General features: G+C 40.0%; 1 protein-coding gene across 2 annotated transcripts in view; it reads right to left on the bottom strand.

Annotated features, from left to right (window-relative positions):
* The window catches only part of MYEF2 (myelin expression factor 2), a 42,915-nt gene extending 35,818 nt beyond the window's left edge, over positions 1 to 7,097 (bottom strand). For both annotated transcript variants that reach the window (XM_049782531.1, XM_049782530.1), the window contains exon 1: positions 6,925 to 7,097. In XM_049782531.1, coding sequence (XP_049638488.1) covers positions 6,925 to 7,043 — 119 coding nt within the window. In that variant the 5' untranslated portion in view covers positions 7,044 to 7,097. The remainder of the gene's footprint in view (positions 1 to 6,924) is intronic.
* Positions 7,098 to 21,250: the final 14,153 nt, after the last annotated feature.

Here is a 21,250-nt window from a genome sequence, read left to right on the forward strand (position 1 = left end):
TGCCGGGATTCGAACCACCATCCTTCTGCAAGCAAGGCAAACTCCCCACCTCCATGCTATCTCTCCGGCCTCTGACATCATTTTTATTAATAATATCAACTATAACGGAAGATATGAGGAAGGAGAAATCTCCACTTCAATGCAACACAAAATAGAATTTTATATACATATCTATTCTTTTTATAAGGTCCTAATAGGAAAACTACTTAATCTTTAAAAATCACAACGCAACTACATGATACAACCCTCATATATATAAGTTCAGCCATCAACTCTAGTCCCCAACCATCCATAAGATATTAAATATGCCTGTAAAGTAAGCCCTGATATTAAAAAAAAATCTGAATTTACATGTGCATATTTTTAATGTCACCATATTTATTTATTTAGATTTTGGGGCCACATCCACCTGCGCTCAGGGGTTACCTGTGGCTCTGTGATTCTGTGCTCAAGAATCACTAGGAGCAGGCTTGCAAGGATCATTTGGGATGCTAAGAACAGAACCAGGATCAGCAGCATGCAAGGCAAACACCCTGCCTGCTGTATTGTTGCTTTTTGATTTCAACATTTATTTATTTCAACATGATTTCTTTTTAATCATTAATTTAGTACATTTAAAACTTGCAATGACCTCAATTCTAAAGTAATTTTTGTAACCACATTAATGAAAATATCTGGGAATAACATGTATGAACCGAAATCTTTTAAAATTTCCTGGTTTATTCTGACAGCCAAGTAGGTTTCACAAGTCAAGCTTTAAATTATCTGATGAATCGGGCAGTATGTAATCTAGTCATTGCAGCACTGCACACCTCTCACTGGAATGGTCATTTTTCCAGGATAAAATGAACTTTTCAGACAATACAGTCATGAATATCATATCTAAAACTCTATTTAAAAGACTATTTTGTATTAATAATACTGCTAAAATGTGATGGACAATTAATATGATGGACAATTAAGAATCCATATTCATATGAGCACAGATGGTACTACTTCATGCAAAAGAAAAAAGAAAAAGAGTATGAACCAAATTTGGGGTACTTTCTCTATCAAGCATTCCCTTCATCAGAAATGGCAGGGAGCCACACACAATCTCCTCAGCTGTACAACTCTAAAAAATCCCTATCTGACCAGAGCGGCACTTCTGAAAATGGCCAGTCAAGAGTCCAAAAGCAGAGAGGACTTTTTCTGGTTTATGAATACAGTAGAATAAAATTAAAATCCTTCGTTTAAATATTCAAAAAGAATGTATTTAATATTACGGCAGAGTAAATTCAACCAACAATTTAAAAACAATTACAGGTAATTGTACCTCTGTACAGGTAAGCAGATAACCACAGAATCTCTAGCTAAGAACCCTGTCCTGTCTATTCTTCATGAATGAGACAAATGGCAAAAGTTGAACCAAGTTATGAAGAATTAACTTTTTATTCTTACATGGATTTGCTAATGTTTTTTCCAATTCTACTGAGAAGCAAGATTAAATAGTACTTCTCTTTAAAATACTCAGAGAATGACAAGAAAAAGTCATTTCTTAAGAGTCCCCCTATTAGTGGCATCTTTAAGATGCTGCCAAACTTCAAATATCCAACGTATAGATTAAAAGTATCCAGGGGGGTGGGGCCGGTGAGGTGGCGCTAGAGGTAAGGTGTCTGCCTTGCAAGCGCTAGCCAAGGAAGGACCGCGGTTCGATCCCCCTGGCATCCCAGATGGTCCCCCCAAGCCAGGGGCGATATCTGAGCGCTTAATCAGGAGTAACCCCTGAGCATCAAATGGGTGTGGCCTGAAAAAACAAAACAAAACAAAAGTATCCAGGGGCATGTTCTGATTAATAAGACACCTATAAGTCATTTAATTTTAATTAAAATAATAGCATTTAATTTAACTATTAAATTCATTGTACTTATTATGGGAAAGACAGGAAATAATACAATGCCATTTCCTTGACTAGTGATAATTGGTTTTGGATGCATGGGCTTATAGAGAGAGATATTTAAATAAATACACTCACATTATAAACTCAGACTCATAGATACATCAGTTTTTAAGTTATCAAAAAGATTTTTCTTTTATTTTAGGCACTGTGGTTTACAATAGCATTTGATAACAATACTGTTTGTATATCAAATCAAAAAACACTACTTGAGGGGCAAAGCAATAGCACAGCGGGTAGGGTGTTTGCCTTGCAGGAGGCCCTATCCCTATCCTGAGCACCACCAGGAGTGACCTTTAAGAGCAGATCCAGGGGTAGTCCATGTGCCACTGGGTATGACCCCAAAACAAGTAACAAAATAAAAAACCCGCTATTTGATACACAATACTGCATGACAGGGTTTCATCCATTTAAAATTCTTACACCACAACCTCCACCAGAATATCCCTCCTCAATTTACCCCTCCTCCCTGGTCACCACCATCCTCTGTGTCATAAATACCTCACAGAAAAGCTAGGGGGGGGGGGGGGAAATCTACATGAAGACTCGTAGGAAGATGATGCTATATTAAGAACTCTATCAAGGGGCCGGAGTGGTAGCTCAGTGGATGGGCATTTGCCTTGAATGCGACTGACCCAGGATGGACTTGGGTTAGATCCCCATCATTCCATATTGTTCCCTGATCCAGCCAGGAGCGATTTCTAAGCACAGAGTCAGTAGTAAACCCCTGAGTGCCACTGGAAATACTCCAAAAACACCAAAACAAACAAATAAACAAACCAAAAAGAACTTTATCCAATAAAGATTTCAAACTATTCTAACTCTCTTGAATACCAAATTATTCTTAGTCATAGTATTACAAATTTCTGAAAAAGATCCATCTATAATTTCAATGTAATTCTAAAAGCATGCTATCCTCTGAAATTCAGAATTAAGTCCAATTTGATTCCTTTTTGGAGGGGTTGGAGGGCTTATTACGCCAAAACCAGCAGTACTCAGGTCTTACTTTTGGCTCTGCACTCAGATCCAGCAATCCTTGGTGGACTTAGGAGACCATACATATATAACACCAGGCATCCCTCCCTCACTCCCTCCCTTTCTCTCTTCTCCCTTCTTCCCCCCCACACCACTCCCCCTCTCCTTTCTTCCCTCTCTCCTCTCTCCTCTCCCTCTTTACCTCTACCTCAGTTCTATCCTTAAAAGCTAAATACTTTAACTGTCTCTTTTAGGAAAGGGCTGAAGAACATGCTTTGCATGCAGGAGGCCTTCGTTCAAGGACTGCCCAGATTGTGCTTCAAACACAGCACCCAGGTAAGATCCAAAACAAAAACAAAAAAAAACCTCTCCACTTCTAACACTTCACCTTGCTCCAGTTCTTAATACTTTATTCAAGTACCCTAATGCACCTCTCAATCTTAATACAATCGAAGTTTTATTAAAACACTCATGAACCATGAACTTCTAACCATATTATTTTTCTTCCTATTTACTTAAAGAAAGCTAGTGCTCTATTCTAATAGAAAGAAAAATATTTCAAATATTGAAAATATGAACATTGTAACTAAATCCTCTGTCCATGAGCTCACTCAATGATCATTAATAGTCACTTTACATTTTTATATATCTTTAACAAGCCTTCCAATAATAAGGTTTTGGGGAATATAAGATGACTAAACCATAATGATCTCCCACCACCCTCAATCACTATGGCCACAAAAGGCATTACAATATGGTAAGTGGTATTCTGCCATCAATAATAAACAATACGGGGCCTGGAGCAATAATAGCACAGCAGGAGGGCGTTTGCCTTGCACGAGGCTGATCTAGGATGGACCTCATTTCAATCCTCAGCGTCCCATATGAACACCCAAAACCAGGGGTGATTTCTGAGCACATAGCCAGGAGTAACCTGAGCATCACCAGGAGTGGCCCAAAAACAACAAAAAATAAACAATACAATCTCTAGGTCCTATTTGTTCACTTTTATCATCCTTATGAATCCTTATCATTGAAAAATCGAAAATACATGACAAACATAACCAGCTTATGATTATGTGTTAAGTTATGCTACACAAATAAAAAAAAAATTAAAAAAATTAAAAAATCGCTGTGAGGTTACTTAGACTGGGCCCATTATAGGCTCAAAGGAACAAGTAATACAAGTAACCTCTAAAATGGGTGTAAAATGGGGAAAGAGATGAGTTCCAAGCAGTATGGGAAGAATGAGTGTTTGTATTTACCAGAGACATTTCTTAAATTCAACTTACGACATTAAAATGATTCTTTCCCTCGTCTGACCAACTAAACGACAGGGACTTCTTGGACTTCTGAGACTAGATACCAGCTTTACCACTACCCACTATTATTACATAGTAGGGTGTTAAGGTTTTATTTTTGAGGAGAAAGAGAGCAGGCCTATATATATATATATATATATATATATATATATATATATATATATATATACGCAAAAAAAAAACATGTAAATATACCACCGCATTTATTTTCATTTCAATTCCTACTGCCAAATCCCTAAAAAGTCCACTTTTTGACAGGCAAGGCCGTAAAGTGCCTTGTTCAGATTCTGGTTTTCTTGTTTCTGAGCTGTGCCAGAAACCTAGGAACAAACTCTTAACACAAAAAACTCTTAAACAAATAACTCTATCTAGGAAAGGTTTCCTGGCTTGCTCAAATCCAACTGCAAGGGGCCAGAGCTGTGGTGCAAGCTGTAAGGCTCGCGCTAACCTAGGATAGGCCATGGTTCGATTTCCCAAGGTCCCATATGGTCCCCAAGCCAGAAGCGATTTCTGAGCACATAGCCAGAATGAGTGTCACCAGGTGTGGCCCAAAAACAAAACCAAAAAAAAAATCCAACTGCGAGTGAGCAAGAGGATCCCCAAGATGGACCCTTGTTGGACACCTTCACTCTTGAAAATCATGACTTTCAGACACTCTCATGACATCATTTCAAACATTTTTACACCAACTATTTCAGTGAGGACACTTGTGTGCACGCCTTTCAACAGAGAGGCCTGAGAAAAAGTCAAAGAATGTGTGGAAGACGTTAATAAGTTAACAAGAACTGAGCCCAAGAAAATCAGCCTCAGACTTCCTCCCCGCCCCCCCCAAAAAAAACAGCCAAAAAATAAAGGGGAGGGGGGTTATCACCTTGCACACAACCACAAACTATAACTGAACACAGTCAAAGACATTCTTTATAGGCCCCATGTGTGCTGCAGGAAACTTCCATCTCTGGGGCTTTCTTTCGATTTGGGGAATCGAATTAAACTGAACCAAAGCCAATATGAAGCAATCTAGCTAGCATCACACACGGAATGGGGGTCTTCGGTTTCCTTTGAACATCCTCCTGCAAGGCTGACAAACAGAAGGGTGTGGAGGAGGTTGAGGGGTTGGAGGTGAGCGAAAGAACACCAGGAAGGGTACTTTTTTACCTTTCTAAGGTGCCTCTAAAATCAAAGGGAGGGAGTACCAACACTTTCAGGGCCCAACTTCCCCTATGGCGACCGAATCAGAAAAGCAAACTCCCCCTTAGAGAAAGCAGCAGCAACAGCAGATGGCAGAAAGCTGCGAGGCAACGCGCACACAGGAAGGGGGGGGGGGGGGCTTTTATTTATTTATTTATTTATTTTCTTTCTTTAAAGCACCGTGATTCCATCCATGATTGCAATTGGGGTTCCGTCATTTAAAAACAAAACCAAAAAAAAAAAAAAAACCAGTAAAGAACACCCCCCTTCCTTGGTGCAACCTTCCCCACCACCTGCCATATATAGATAGCCCCCCATAGCATGCATCTCTCTCCTGGGCAATCTGAGAGGAAAGAAATCAATAAATAATAAATGCCCAATGAGGAGGAGGAGGAGGTCACCCCCTAGATGGAACAACAACACGGAGGTGCTGGCCTTTTCAAAGTGGGTGGGGGGGCATGCCTTGGAGAAGGGGAGGGGAGGGTTGACCATTTCTTTTGTGTGTGTGTTTGTGTGTGTGTGTCTATGTGCAAACCTTACAGGAGGACGGTTGCCATGTGTGCCAAGGATGCTCCAGGCCAACTTCCAAGAAGAAGGATGACCCCCGGGATAGAAATGCAAAGTGGGGGGTGCACGCCGTGGGGGAGGGAGGAGATAGGGGTGAAGAAGGGAGGGCTGATGTGTGTGTGCAAACCCTACAGGAGGGCAGTTGCAATGTGTGCCATGATGCTTAACTTCCAAGAAGGATGAACCCCGGGAATAGAAATGCAAATGGGGGTACACATCTTGGGGAGGGGGGTAAAGGGTAGGGGTGAAGGGGGGGACTTGTGTGTGTGTGTGTGTGTGTGTGTGTGTGTGTGTGTGTGTGTGTGTGCAAACCTTACAGGAGGGCAGTTGCAAAAATGTGTGCCATGATGCTCAACTTCCAAGAAGGATGACCCCCGGAATCGAAATGCAAAGTGGGGGTGTGCACACGCCTTGGGGGAGGAGGAAGGGATGAAGGGGAGAGAGAGAACTGACCTTTTTTTTTTCTTTTTTTTTTTTTTTGTGCAAACCCTACAGGAGGGCAGTTGCGATGTGTGCAATGATGCTCAACTTCCAGGAAGAAGGATGAACCCCGGGAATAGAAATGCAAAGTGGGGGTGCACGCCTTGGGGGAGGCGGGTGGAGAAGGTAGGGACTAGGGACGAAGGCAGGGAGGGCTGGTCCTTATTTTCTGTGTGTGCAAACCTTACAGGAGAGCGGTTGCCACGCGTGTCAGGATGCTCAACTTCCAAGAAGGAGGATGAACCCCGGGACAGAAATTAGGGGGGCCCCTCCCCAGGACCCCCAAAAAGGGCAGGCCAGGCGGGTGATGCAAGGAAGGCCCGGGAGGGAGCGGAGCAAAGCAGGCATGCCAGGCTGCACCTGCTCCTCCCTTCCGGCCTCCCACGAGCCAGGCGCCCTCAGCGACCCCCAAAACCCCCAGCACCCCCCAAATCCCACCCCGCACCCCAACCCTACATTTTCACCAGGCCGTTGGCGCCGGCGCTGGGCTGCGGCTGCGGCTCCGTCTCGGGCGGCTCCGCCTTGCCGTCCGCTGCGGAGGCCCGGCCCGGCTCTTGCTTGCCGGCGTCCGCCATGTCGCCTTCTTCCCTCCTCCTCCTCCTGCTTCTCGGGGGCTCCGAGCGCCACAATGGCGGCGCCGCCGAGACGCGCCTAACGGAAACCCGCGCGGGACAATTCGCGTCGCGCGCGCGGATCTCGCGAGGTTTGAGCGGATCTCGCGAGATTTTCGTGGGTTGGGTGGGTGGGGTGAGTGGGGCAGGGGATGGGAGGGACGGACGTGTAGGTTCAGACTCCGCCCCAGCCCCGCCCCCAAGCGCCTCAGGGCCAAGGCTGGACTTGGCTTTAGCGGTCACTGTCACTGGGCAGCCTCTCCAGGGGGCTTCCTTCCTTCCTTCACCGGCTGCAGGGGAGAAAGGCAAGCTGCCTGGCTTTGGGTGGGAGGTCTCCACAGCAGGCCAGGCTGTGCTGGGAGACTCTTTCCAGGCAGTCTACAGACTGTACCACTCATTCCAGGCAGTCTAGACTGTCCCACGCATTCTAGGCAATCTAGACTGTCCCACGCATTCTAAGCAGTCTAGACCGTTTGACTGATTCCATGCAATCTAGACTGTTGGACTCAACCCATGCAGTCTAGTCTGCCCAACTGATTCCATGCAGTCTAGACTGTGTGACTCATTCCAGGCAGTCTAGACTGTGCACCTCATTCCATTGACAGTTGGACTCTTTCCAGGCAGTCTAGACTGTTCCACTCATTCTAGGAGATCTAGACTGTGCGACTCATGCCAGGCAGTCTCTCTTCGACTGTTCCACTCATTCCATAGCTGAATCCATGCAATCTAGACTGTGTTGCTCATTCCAGGTGTCTACACTTTTCAACTGATGCCATGCAGTCTAAGACTGTTCCACCCATTCCAGGCAGTCTAGACTATACAACTCATTCCAGACAGTCTAGACTATTTGTTCAACTGATGCCATGCAGTCGAGACTGCCACTCATTCCAGGCAGTCTAGACTATGGGACTCATTCTTTTGTACAGTCTAGACTATCTGACTGAGTCCAGGCAATCTAGTCGTTGGTCTCATTCCACGCAGTCTAGCCATTTCAACTGATGCCATGCAATCTAGACTATGCAACTCATTCCGTTGACAGTTCAACTCATTTCAGGCAATCTATACTGTGTGACTCATTCCAGGTCGTCTATACTATTTATTCAACTAATTTCATGCAGTCTAGACTGCACAACTCATTCCATATAGTCTATAGACTTTTCCACTCATTCCAGGCACTCTAGACTGTTCCACTCATTTCATACAATCTAGACTGTTTGTTCAATTGATTTCATACAATTCTAGACTGTATGTTCAACTCATTCCATGCAGTCTAGACTGTTCAACTGATCCCATTTGGTCTAGACTGTTCGACTGATCCCATGCAGTCTAGACTAGACTGTCCCCCTCATTCCACGCAGTCCAGACTGTTCGACTCATTTCACACAGTCCAGACTGTTCGACTAATCCCATGCAATCTACATTGTTTGACTAATTCCATGCACTCTAAACTATTTAACTAGACAGTTCAACTAATCCCACACAGACCGTTCAACGCGTCCCATGCAGTCTAATGCCATGCAATCTAGACCATGCCACTAATCCCATGCAATCCAGACCGTTCAACTAATTCCATGCGGTCTAGACCACTCACCTAATTTCATGCAGTCTAGAATGTTTGACTAATTCAATGCAGTCTAGACTGTTGCAGTCTATACTATTCGACTCATTCTAGACAGTCCAGACTGTTTAACTAATTCCATGTACGGGCAGATAGAATCACAGAAGCACATATTAATTTACATCTTCAAAAACATCTGCCAAAAATAATCCTTTAAATAATGCAGATAGATAAAGCTATTTCATGGGCAAGGCATCTTGTGGATAAGGTCAATCAACTGTTGTTGAGGACTGTTTTTGGCATTCACTAAAATGCTTGGCCTTGAGCTTCTGATGTTGAGAATGAACCTTCCTTGCAACTCAGCTCTCACCACTGGAAAGAATACTGAGAGTTGATGTATTTGTTTTCCTTTTCATTTAGTTTTTCAGGGCAGTAATCAATAGGGAGGTTGACTGTCATTTGCTTAAGAAATCTACATGGACAACTAATGGCCATTTTGGGTTGTCTGTAATATGCTGATGGGAATTATATTTGAAGCAGTTTGAGCTTCAAATTTAATTGACATAGAAGTTTTTTTTAAATAAAAAGTAGTATAAAAACCCATTGAACTAAAAGCTTATAACTCATAAATACTTAACAGTTCAATGCATGTTTCAGCTGATATGCTCAAAGATCCCCCTTCAAAATTTGTCTTGATAAAAATCCAAGTATGTATCATTTACACGTTTGGCTATAACAAACACTTAGAATGTAGTTAGAAACATACTCAAGTAATACATAATTACCTCAATGTGGGTTGAGTTTTTTAGGGGTCTTTTTTTTTGGGGGGGGGATATGTCAAAATGTAGGTTTCTGTCCGCATTGAAAATTTTTTATTAAGCATCTGATCATATCCCAAGAGAGTTGCACCGCCTCTAACACACATGTATAAAAATCAAAACAATTTTAGTCATGGAAATACACATGGTAAAATACATCAGTTTACAGTGCAACCAACATTGTTTCCCACACATAACACAAGCCGTTGTAGTTGGCTATCCTGCTGTTTCTTGTTTCTCCACAGTCAATCCAAGACTTAGTGTTTGGAATATCAAAAAGAAGGGGCTTTGGATTTTGACAGACAAAAGTGAGGTTAAAACAGAACTAAAGCACTGGAGTAATAGTGCAGCAAGTAGGGTGCTGCCTTGCATAGAGCTGACCTACGTTAGATCCCTAATATTCCATATGGTTCCCTGAATACCATCCAAAGCAACTCCTGAGTGCAGAACCAGGAGGAATACTGAGCACCACTGAGCGTGCCCAAAAGCAAAAAAAAAAAAAAAAAATAACCCAGGACTGATACTCTGTGCTGTAATTCCTTGAGTAAGTCAATTAATGTCTCAATCTTTCCATTATAAGTAAGGATAATAATGATGTCTATCTCGCAGGTTTAAAATGATAATTAAAGAAGACACTTTTTATTGAGCAATTGCTAAGCGAGTATAAATAGTACCACAATCAATTCTCTCCACATTGCTCAGAGCTTTTCAGTTCAAGAGAAGTTAGGAGATATGCCCGTAAGCACTTTGAAAATATAAATAACTTTATAATTTCAGCAAATACATTTAACCATGAAAACTAAATCCTGCAGTTCCTCAGAGAGCATACTCTAGCAAAATCTTTAAATATATTAATTTATTTTTTGTTTGTTTTGGGGCCATACTCAGCCGTGCTCAAGGCTTGCTCAAGGTTTATTCCTGACTCTGCTCTCAGGGATCCCTCCTGGAAGACTTGGGGAATCATATAGAGATCCAGGAGCAAATCAAGCAAGGCAAGCACCCTACCCACCACTGTACTCTGGCTCCAGATCTCAATTTAATATTTTTTAAAATTAAAACATGAGGAAAGGGCCAGAGAGATAGGATGGAGGTAAGGCACTTGCCTTTCATGCAGGAGGTCATCAGTTCGAATACCGGCACCCCATATGGTCCCCCGTGCCTGCCAGAAGCAATTTCTGAGCCTGGAGCCAGGAATAATTCCTGAGCACTGCCGGGTGTGACCCAAAAACCACAAAAAAAAAAAAAAATGAGGAAATCAGTGGCCATGGTTGGGAGAGGATATTTATTAAAAAAAAAAAAAAAAAACTCTATTTGATTGCTTTACCAGAGGTAAAGAGTTAATTATATTTAAATTTTCATTTATAAAACAGGAAAACAGCCTGAATGCTATAGAATGCTAATTAAAATATCCCTTTATAAGTTCATCTTGATTATTGAGGGTTTGGTGCCTAAGTTCTGCCCTGATCAATACATGTAAGTCAGGTACATGAACCCAGTCAGAGGAAAATTCTGTTTTGTTTGTTTGTTTATTTTTTGATTTTGGGCTCTCTCTAGTTTTACTTGGGACTTACTCCTAGTTCTATGTTCAAGAATGATTACTGGCAGTATAGAGGGGACCTTATGTAGTGCTAAGGATAGAAACTAGACCAGCTATCCCAGGCAAGTCCCTTAACCCCTGTACTATTTCTCCATTTCCCAAGGGTAGTTCTTTTTTTTGTTTGTTTGTTTTGCTTTGTTTTGTTTTTGTTTGGGTCACACCTGGCAGTTACTCCTGGCTCTGCACTCAGAAATCACTCCTGGCAGGCTTGGGGGACCATGTGGGATGCTGGGATTCAAACTACTGTCCTTCTTAGTTCAGCTGTATGCAAGGCAAATGCTCTACAGCTGTGCTATCACTCTGTTGCAGGGAGAGGTCATGAAGAGAAGTTGTGAGAGCTTTTTTTTTTTTTTGGTTTTTGGGCCACACCCGGTAACGCTCAGGGGTTACTCCTGGCTATGTGCTCAGAAGTTGCTCCTGGCTTGGGGGACCATATGGGACACCGGGGGATCGAACCGCGGTCCGTCCAAGGCTAGCGCAGGCAAGGCAGGCACCTTACCTTTAGCGCCACCGCCCGGCCCCAAGTTGTGAGAGCTTTATAGAAGAGGTGAATGAGAAAAGATGGAAATATTGGGCAGCTTCTGAAAACAAAAATTGATTTATTTTTCACTCCTTCATCAGACTATACTCTATAGGTTTCTCACTTCTACTGCTATAATTTTTCCCAAATATATATACTTTTATCCCAAAATATATACTAAGTATTGGGCCAAAATGTTGTTCACGACAAAGTACATTGCCTTGCATGTGCGCAATCCTGAGTGCAATTCCTGACATGACAAAATAATAATAAGCATTAATATTTTAGCATGGTATTCCATTTCTGTATCTTCCATCTTTCCTTTTTCTACCTTATTTTTACTCATAGAGATATTTATAATTCTAGAGCACTGGTTTAGTTTTTATCTTTTCACTTTCCTCAACTATTTCAACTGTGCCAAATGCACAAACTAAATTGTACCGAATCACCTAATTTTCTTCCTTGTAGATCATAATGTGTTTACATATGTATATAGTTGTGGAGTACCATTATACATATCGGGGAATTTAGCCCTAAAATTCCAAAACTTTTCAATTAACTCTATTCTGTATATTATTTAAGACTTATGATCACTTGTAATAACACACTAGTAAAAATAGTATCATAAGCCAAGGAGAAGTTACACGTTTCTTATGTTATGAAGAAGATAGGGAAATAGAGAAGAACAAAGTATACAAGTTCCAGAATTATAAAAGACTCCATTTCCTTTTAGTCTTTCCATCTAGGTGTCTTGTCTTCATTGGAGACAAAAGAAATGCAGAAAAGGAGGAGCTTTTCTAGAATTCTCACACGACACTTGTATTGATGGTGCAGAATGTATGTGCATGGCACACTCAAAATTGCTGATAAGGTGAAAAAATCATTTTTGATTGGGCTCAGTGCTGTCAAAGGGAATGGAAAAGCAAGCAAGCGATGAACATTCTTTTTTCACTGCTAGATATAAAAGGCAACAAACAGTGGAAAGCATAGTATTGAATTTTTAAAGTCAAACTGCTTGAATATATAACATTCAATGTCTGTATCTAGAGTCACAGAGTTTCCAAAAGTTGAGAACTGAAACTTAAAAAGGAATTTCTAGGGGCCGGAGATATAGCATGGAGGTAAAGCATTTGCCTGTCATGCAGTCATGCAGAAGGTCCGTGGTTCGAATCCCGGCGTCCCATATGGTCCCCTGAGCCTGCCAGGAGCGATTTCTGAGCGTAGAGCTAGGAGTAACCCCTGAGCACTGCTGGGTGTGACCCAAAAACCAAAAAAAAAAAAAAAAAAAAAAAAAGGAGTTTCTAAGTTTCTAGATTTAAAACATATGTGAGAACTGAAATTTTGAAAGGAGCCAATGACCTCAAAAAATTATGGATGAGGTAAGAAATTTTTGTGTAGATCCCTTTTTTATTATCGAAGTTTATTGTTATGGAAAAGTGAATGCCCATTATTAAACCAGAAGAAGCAGTAGCCCTTGGACCAGGGAGAGGACTTGAGGGTCAAAGCACATGGTTTTCATGTGAGAGGCTGGAGTTAAATTCCTGGCACAGACTGATCCTCTAGCACCACTGAGTGTGAACACCCCTACAAAGACAAAAGAAAAGTAAAAAGAGCCAGAGAGAGTAAAGCAATGGGGAAAGTGTTTTCCTTCCATGCAGCGGATCCAGTTCAAGCCTCAGTATCATATAAGATTCTCAGAACCCTCCAGAAGTGAGCTAAATGCAGAAGCAGAAGTAACCCTGAGCATCAGCAGATGTGGACCACTCCCCCCACCCCCGCAAAAAATAAATAAATAAAAATTGTCTTTTTCTTAAAGTGTGCTCTCTATATATTATTCACCTCTTTAATCTCCCATTCTTTTTTTCCCTCTCTCCATTCTCCTTTTTCACTTCTTTTACTCTCACTGCCAGAGCCTATTTCTGTTGCTATGTTTAATTTAGGAGCTTTTCTTTTTTTTTAAAGAAAGCATTTAGATTTCTAAATATAGATCCTAAAGACAGGTCTGAGCAACAGGAACAGTTTAGAAATAAGGCAATTATCTGAATAATCCAGGCAGAAACTCTACATTAACCTCAACTATTCAGATAATTCAGACATTATCAAGGGTTTTGCTTGGATGCATTACATAATTGTTTCATTGCTTTTTTTTTTCATTTATAAAACAGGTTATTTCTTTATTTTTTATTTATTTATTTATTTATTTATTTTTGGTTTTTGGGCCACACCTGGCGGTGCTCAGGGGTTACTCCTGGCTGTCTGCTCAGAAATAGCTCCTGGCAGGCATGGGGGACCATATGGGACACCGGGATTCGAACCAACCACCTTTGGTCCTGGATCGGCTGCTTGCAAGGCAAACGCCACTGTGCTATCTCTCCCGGCCCAGGTTATTTCTTGATAATAAATTTACTTTGGAATTTCATCTGCAATATTGGGGCCTATTTGCCCCTTAAAAGACTATAATTCCCAGATATTTACTTGAGTCTCAATTTGTATTCGGTTACTAATTGCTTGCTTCACCCTGCGTTTTTCTCAATTTTCTTCCATAATTTAATTACAAGGAAGATCAGAAGAGCAAAATTTTAAAAACTCTGTTATACTTTCCTTCCTATAGGCATGGTGACTTCCTTGTTGATGATTCCACAAATTGGGCTTCCAAAAACATAAATATTGTATAGTAGCACTTTAAACAAGTCTACATTTGTTTTAATATGTTTCTTTAACAAAAAAATAGTATTATGAATGCAATTGCTTTATATCAACTTTTGAGTTTGACAATAAATACCTTATAGGACTAGCACACTCACTGTTTTTTTTCAATTTTCTTAAATTTTTATTTTGATCATAATGGCTTACATATCTTTCACAATAGTATTTTAGGTACATATCAACATTGAATCAGGAGAATACCCATCACCAAATTTGTCCTCTCCCCATCCCAGTTCCCCTTCTGCAACCCATATACCCCACCATCACCCCCCCGGACTGCTAGAGTAGGTGGTCCCCTCTTTGTCCAGCTCACTATTCGTGATCATATATCTGTTTGGTCCTGGTACCCTCCCCTGTCTCCCTCTCTATTTAAGAAGCGGAGCTAGATAAATCGAGTTATGTGGCTTTGTTTGAAGGAAAGAAAAGCAATAGATTGGAGTACAAAATAAGAGGAAAAAAAGTCAAATATGCTGAAAATAGGCAGAGTCCTTCCAGAGGATTTCAACCTCAATTTGTGAGAGGATGGCACACTCACTTTTTAAATTAAATACTTTATTTAAACTCCGTGGTTTCAAAGATGGTCATAAATGGGTTTCAATCATACAATGTATATAAGACCAGTGCACATTTCCAGCCACTAATGTCCCCAGTTTCCCCTCCTCCCTTCCTGCCTGCCTCTACCTCATTTACTTTTCTCTCTTCTCTCTCTTCCTCCCTCTCTTTCTTTAGTCCTTCCTCTATTCTTTTTTCTCTTTCTCTCTCTCTCAAGAGAAAGTTGAAGAAGTGAATGGCACTCTCAGGGTGTAAGGGACTACCTTCTCTCCATAGTTAACTGCACTCAGATAAGTTAGTGGACTTAGAGTAAAGTACTTGGCAGTCAAAATGTTTTGGGGGAAAACATGTATAAACCACTTTTTGTAAGCCTTCTGCCAATTACATCTTAATTGATAACAGGAACATATTCTGTAACAAAAGAGGTCTCTCTAACTCGGTGAGATAAATGAGGCTAGTAACTGATATTATCCTATGGTTATGGCTCAGCTACTCATGGAGTCTCTAACCAAGATATTCTATTATACTTATTAGATTCAATAACAAATGCATAAGAGGGCTTAAAGTATACTTTCAAAGAAACAATCTAGGCTTATGGGCAGTAAATTAAAGCCAATTACATATAATTTTATTTAAACAGATCATTCTGAACTGAAATATTTACTGAAATTTTCTTTGCAGAGTTTACCCACAAAACATCTCATTTTCAATGGAATTTATCCAATAGAGCAGCATTAGATCATTATCTATACTGAAGTGTCATTATACCCAATTCACTTATGAGTCCACTTACTTAGATAATTTCTTCACTGTTGACAAAAATCCCACAGTCATTTTCTAATCAAGTCTAATCAGCCTATTACTGACTCCCTAATGCTATTTCAACATGTTTCTGGATTGGCTACTCTCTAGAGATCAGATGACAAAATAACGTAGAGGAGAAATTTTAGGAAAGAAAATAGAAAACAAGAAACAAGCAGAAGTAAGAGGAGATTTGAGCCATTCAGTAAGTACTAGTTCAAAGCTGATCATAATATCATGTATCATTCATTTAGAGAAAAAAAGATTAAATTGCTTTGTGGGTTATTTTGGAATGTTAGACCAAAAAAAAATGTGTTTACCAGGCCTAGTAAATAGCCTCCATTTTGAACAAAAATAATCAGTTTATTTTTCTTACTGGAATCCCCATCACTCCAATGAAAGTGAATCCCTTCCCCAAATATTAAAGTTGGAACTGGAGTGAAAGGGTGCTTGCCTTGCATGCAGCTGGCCAGATTCAAGTACCAGCACCACATATGGTCCTTCAATTCTCAGGAGAGATCCTAAGGGCAGAACAGTGGTAAATCCTTATTACCAGTAGGTATGTCCTAAAACCACCTATGTACAGCTTCCTAAGCTAGAAATAGGGACAGAAAGAAAAGACTTGCCTGCCCCAGGAACAAATATAAATAAATAAATTTACTGATGAGGAAAAAATACATAGTTTGATAAACATTACAAATAAATAATTAAAAAATTAATTTTATAAATGACCAGATAATTTGCAGTATAGACCTTTAACATTATTTAAAACCATATAAACACTGGATTAAATCTTTAAAATATTCTATTTTTGTCATTTTTCTTTTGGCCTGCAGGGAGGTCAAAACCATACCTTGCAGTGCTCAAAACAAAAATTTATTTTTGGTTTTTTGGGCCACACCCATTTGATGCTCAGGGGTTACTACTGGCTAAGCACTCAGAAATTGCCCCTGGCTAGGGGGAACCATATGGGATGCCGGGGGATTGAACCACGGTCTTTCCTTGGCTAGCGCTTGCAAGGCAGACACCTTACCTCTAGCACCATCTCGCCGGCTCCAAGTGCTCAAAATTTAATTTCGGCTTTACACAGGAAAAATACTCTGCTAGAGCCCTGGACACCTTATGTGGTGTCAGATATTGAACAAACTTCAGCTGCATGAAAGTGCCTTAAAACTATTCTAAGTCAGGGGCCAGAGAGATAGCACAGAGGTAGGGTGTTTGCCTTGCACGTGGCTGACCTAGGACTGACTGCAGTTTGATCCCTTGGCATCCCATATGGTCCACCAAAGCGAGGAACGATTTCTTTATTTGTTTGTTTATTTTTTGGTTTTTGGGTCACAACCACCAGGGTTCAGGGGTTCCTCCTGGCTCTACGCTCAGAAATCGCTCTTGGCAGGCTCGGGGGACCATATGAGATGCCGGGATTCAAACCACCATCCTTCTGCATGCAAGGCAAATGCCTTACCTCCATGCTATCTCTCTGGCCCAGCGAGGAGCAATTTCTGAGTTCATAGCCAGGAGTAACTCCTGAGCATCACCAGGTGTGTCCCAAAAAGCAAACAAAAAAATTATAAAAAAATAAAAAAAAACTATTCTAATTGTGGGAGCTGAAGAGAGAGTACAGCCCATAAGGCATTTTCATTGTATGTGTTCTACCTGACTTTATAATTATATATACATTCTTCTTTCCTTTTTAAAAATTTTTGGTTAACGGGGCCAGCAAGATAGCATGGAGGTAAGGCGTTTGGAAAGTGTTCAATCCCCAAATAAATAGCAACATTTGAATAAGAAGACACAATTACATTAAAACATTTCTGCTCAAATAGACTAATCAAAATGTAAAGATTATCCACAGAAAAGCTGTTGCTAAGTAGTTGAAAGTAAAATGCTGACTTTATTCAAGTGGTGATCCTCTAATACAGCTAATTGTTGAGAATGGTGAGAATAATTCAAAGGAAACTAAACTGTCCTCAAGAAAGAATACTGAAGAGGCGGAGGGATAACACAGAGGTAGGGTATTTGTCTTACCACAGCTGATCCAGGACAAATGGTGGTTGGAATCCCAGCACCCCATATAGTCCCCTGAGCCCACCAGGAGCAATTTCTAAGTGCAGAGCCAGGAATGCAAAAAAAAAAAAAAAAAGAAAGAAGGAAGGAAGGAAGGAAGGGAGGAAGGAAAGAGGAAGAAGGCAGGAAGGAAAGAAAAAGAAAGAAAGAAGGAAGAAAGAAGAAAGAAAGAAAGAAAGAAAGAAAGAAAGAAAGAAAGAAAGAAAGAAAGAAAGAAAGAAAGAGAGAGAGAGAGAGAGAGGAAGAAGAGAGAGAAGAGAAGAGAGAGAAAAGAAAGAAAGAAAGAAAGAAAGAAAGAAAGAAAGAAAGAAAGAAAGAAAGAAAGAAAGAAAGAAAGAAAGAAAGAAAGAAAGAAAGAAAGAAAGAAAGAAAGAAAGAAAGAAAGAAAGAAAGAAAGAAAGAAAGAAAGAAAGAAAGAAAGAAAGAAAGAAAGAAAGAAAGAGAAGGAAGGAAAGAAAGAACTGATCTGGGCCAAGAGCAATAGTACAAGAGGTAGGTCACTTGCCTTGAAGGGAGCTGACCCGGGTTTGATCCCGGGTCACATGGTCCCCAGAACCTGCCAGAAGTGATTCCTATAGGTGCAGAGCCAGGAATAATTCCTGAGAACAGCTGGGTGTGGCCCAACACTCCTCCCCCCAAATAATACTAATCTTATTTGTTAAAGGACATTCTTACTTTCAGTTCCCTTGTGACAACCTTTTTTAAGGTACTTTTGTAAGAGTGGGATGTTTTGCTCTTTCTGTTGTCAAAAAATCACATTCCTATAAAGAACACAATTTAGTGGAACAGAGAACGAAAGCTGATCTGAATTTACATAAATTAAATTATGTCCTAAATTAACATAAAATATTTTGAAACCATAATTCTTCTTTATAGGTAAGTGAGGATGATAGGTTTCTTCACTTTGCTATGTTGTTAAAAATGCAAGTTAATTTATGTATATATTCCCATTACAGTCAATATTTTGGGAACATGTCAAGAAAGTTGTTCTTATTTTTTATTTTATAGAAAATTTATAGAGAATAATATTTTATTGAGAATTTATTTTATAGAGAGTTATATTACTCTATTTCTTTTTTATGAAGACAGTTATGTGAGAAAACACATTGAAAGTAAAAATTAAGGCTGGAGTAACTGAATGCAGAAGCCCGTTTTGTTTTGGAGGACACACTCAACAGTGCTCTGGACTTACTCATGGCTGACTCTATACCCAGAAATTATTACTGGTGGTGATTATGGATCATATGTGGTGTCAGGGATCAAACCTGGGTTGGCCACTGCAAAGCAAGTACCCTACTCACCATCCAAGCTCTCTGACCCCATAAACTCCTGATTTGATCCCCAGTTCTGAATGTATGATCCCTTAAGAACCACCAGAAAATGGAGGATGAAATGGTAGTACAGTGGGTAGGGCATTTGCCTTGTACCCAGTCAACCCAGGTTCATTTCCAGTATGCCATATGGTCCCCAAGCCTGTCAGGAGTAACCCTGGAGTGCCACTGGGCTGGATGTGGCCCCAAAACAAACAAACCAAAAGAACTACTAGGAATGACTCCTGAACAATGAGTTCTTGGGGGTAGTCTCCATGTATCACTGAATGTTTTCAGGGAGAAGCACACACATAAAAATAAATAAATAAAAGATAATTAGAAAAAGATCTTGTACTCTTATCTAGGAAACAAAATTTTAGTTTTAATACTATAAGGAAAAAACATATATAAAAGGCCTTAAGATTGTATTAGCTATTTGTTTTAGCTATTAACTTGATTGTGAACTTCTGGTAACAAAAAGAAAAGAACAAATGTGGTCAGTCATTTACATAATTTACATGGTACAAAAGGGCAAAACACATCATTTGCTTTGATATAGTTTAAAAGAAATTATATGGTAGTTTAATACATAAATGGTATAGAAAAAAACGTTTTATAGAAATAGTAATAGGCTGGAGAAAATAGCTTGATGGACCCTGAGCTTTGCATGCAAAAAGCCAAGGTGTGGTCTTTATTACCACATGGTCCCCAAGGCACTACTGGATATAAACTCTTGAGGACAGAGCTGATAATGCCACCAAATCTCAGCCAAAAAGGCAACATAAAAAAAGGAAAAAGTAGATGATGTATTGACCATCTTTAGTAATAATCGTAGCATGGTCACCTACCAGGTTATGTAATGTAAGAATTTTTTTGTTTTGTTTTGGGGCCACACCCGGTGACACTCAGGTGTTACTCCTGGCTCTGCACTCAGAAGTCGCTCCTGGCTTCGGGGACCATATGGGATGCCAGGAGATTGAACTGCGGTCCATCCTAGGACAGTGCATGCATGGCAAATGCCCTCTTGCTGCTCCACTGCTCTGGCTCCAATATGAGAATTTTTTAAGTAAAATATTTCTATATGAATAGAAAATGTGATGTTTGAATAAAGGCAATTCTATTTGGGAAAGGCCTAAATAAAACCACATAATATTTCATTTCTAATAAGTTGAATTTCTCTGAAAATAAATCACAGATTATTCAGAGTATAGATTGACTACATGTGCTTTAGAAGAACACTCTTCTATTCTCTATCTGTCAGCAATTTTTAATAAAATCTGGACAGCAGACATTGGCAAAAAACCTGAAGTACAGGTATTCTGTGTCTTCTCTATTTTGCAATTTTTCATCATTTTTGACAACAGAGAATAAAATACACATTATTTCTGTGCTACCATGGCACTTTGTGGATTTTCCATGTTTTTTAATGTATCTTATCAAGGGCAGAGACCAGCGCTATATATCATTATATTCCAGCATCTATGGAAGGAAATGGAATAGAATAGACTTTTCATTCATTATATTTTCCTGAATCCACTTTGCAGTGTCCTAAACATCACCATTGTTTTTGAAAAAAGCAAGGTCATGTACCTAAAACAGCAAAGAATCTAATTTGTACAAAAACTTTGTGTAGGTATCATTTAAAAGCATTAAGGAAAAGCATTATTAATGATATGCAGGTGCCATTTTAGATTTAAAAAATAATAACAGAAAATAATCTATATAACAACCTTCCAAAATTCTGTGTATATCATGGCATATTAGGATGTCCATAAATGAGGTATAAAAATGGTCCCATTTCACTTTCTAAACCAGGCCATACATTACATATCTAATATGTCTATTTTTGGAGAGCCCATACCTGGAAGTGCTCAGATTTACTCCTTGCCCTATGCTCAGGGATCAGTTTTGGCAATGGTCATAGGACCATCTGGTATGTTGTGGATCAAACCTGTATGGGCCGTGTGTAAGGCAAACATTCTACCCACTGTACTACCATTCTAGTCCCCATAATATATGTATTTTTTGAAATCAGAATATGATGATTTACTATGAAACCACATTTATAGTCATAAAAGGGTAAGTCAAAATCTCCAACCAAGGTAACAAAATCTTGGAGCAGTGTCATATAGCAGCAGGAGAATCATGTAGCTAGTTCTTTTTTATTGAGCGAGGCTTTATAAAGAATGGTCATTTGGAGGATACAGTATAAAATATAGAAAATTGTGTGGAGGAAACTGTA

The sequence above is a fragment of the Suncus etruscus genome, chromosome 10, assembly GCF_024139225.1.
Source record: "Suncus etruscus isolate mSunEtr1 chromosome 10, mSunEtr1.pri.cur, whole genome shotgun sequence".
Classification (NCBI taxonomy): Eukaryota; Metazoa; Chordata; class Mammalia; order Eulipotyphla; family Soricidae; genus Suncus; species Suncus etruscus.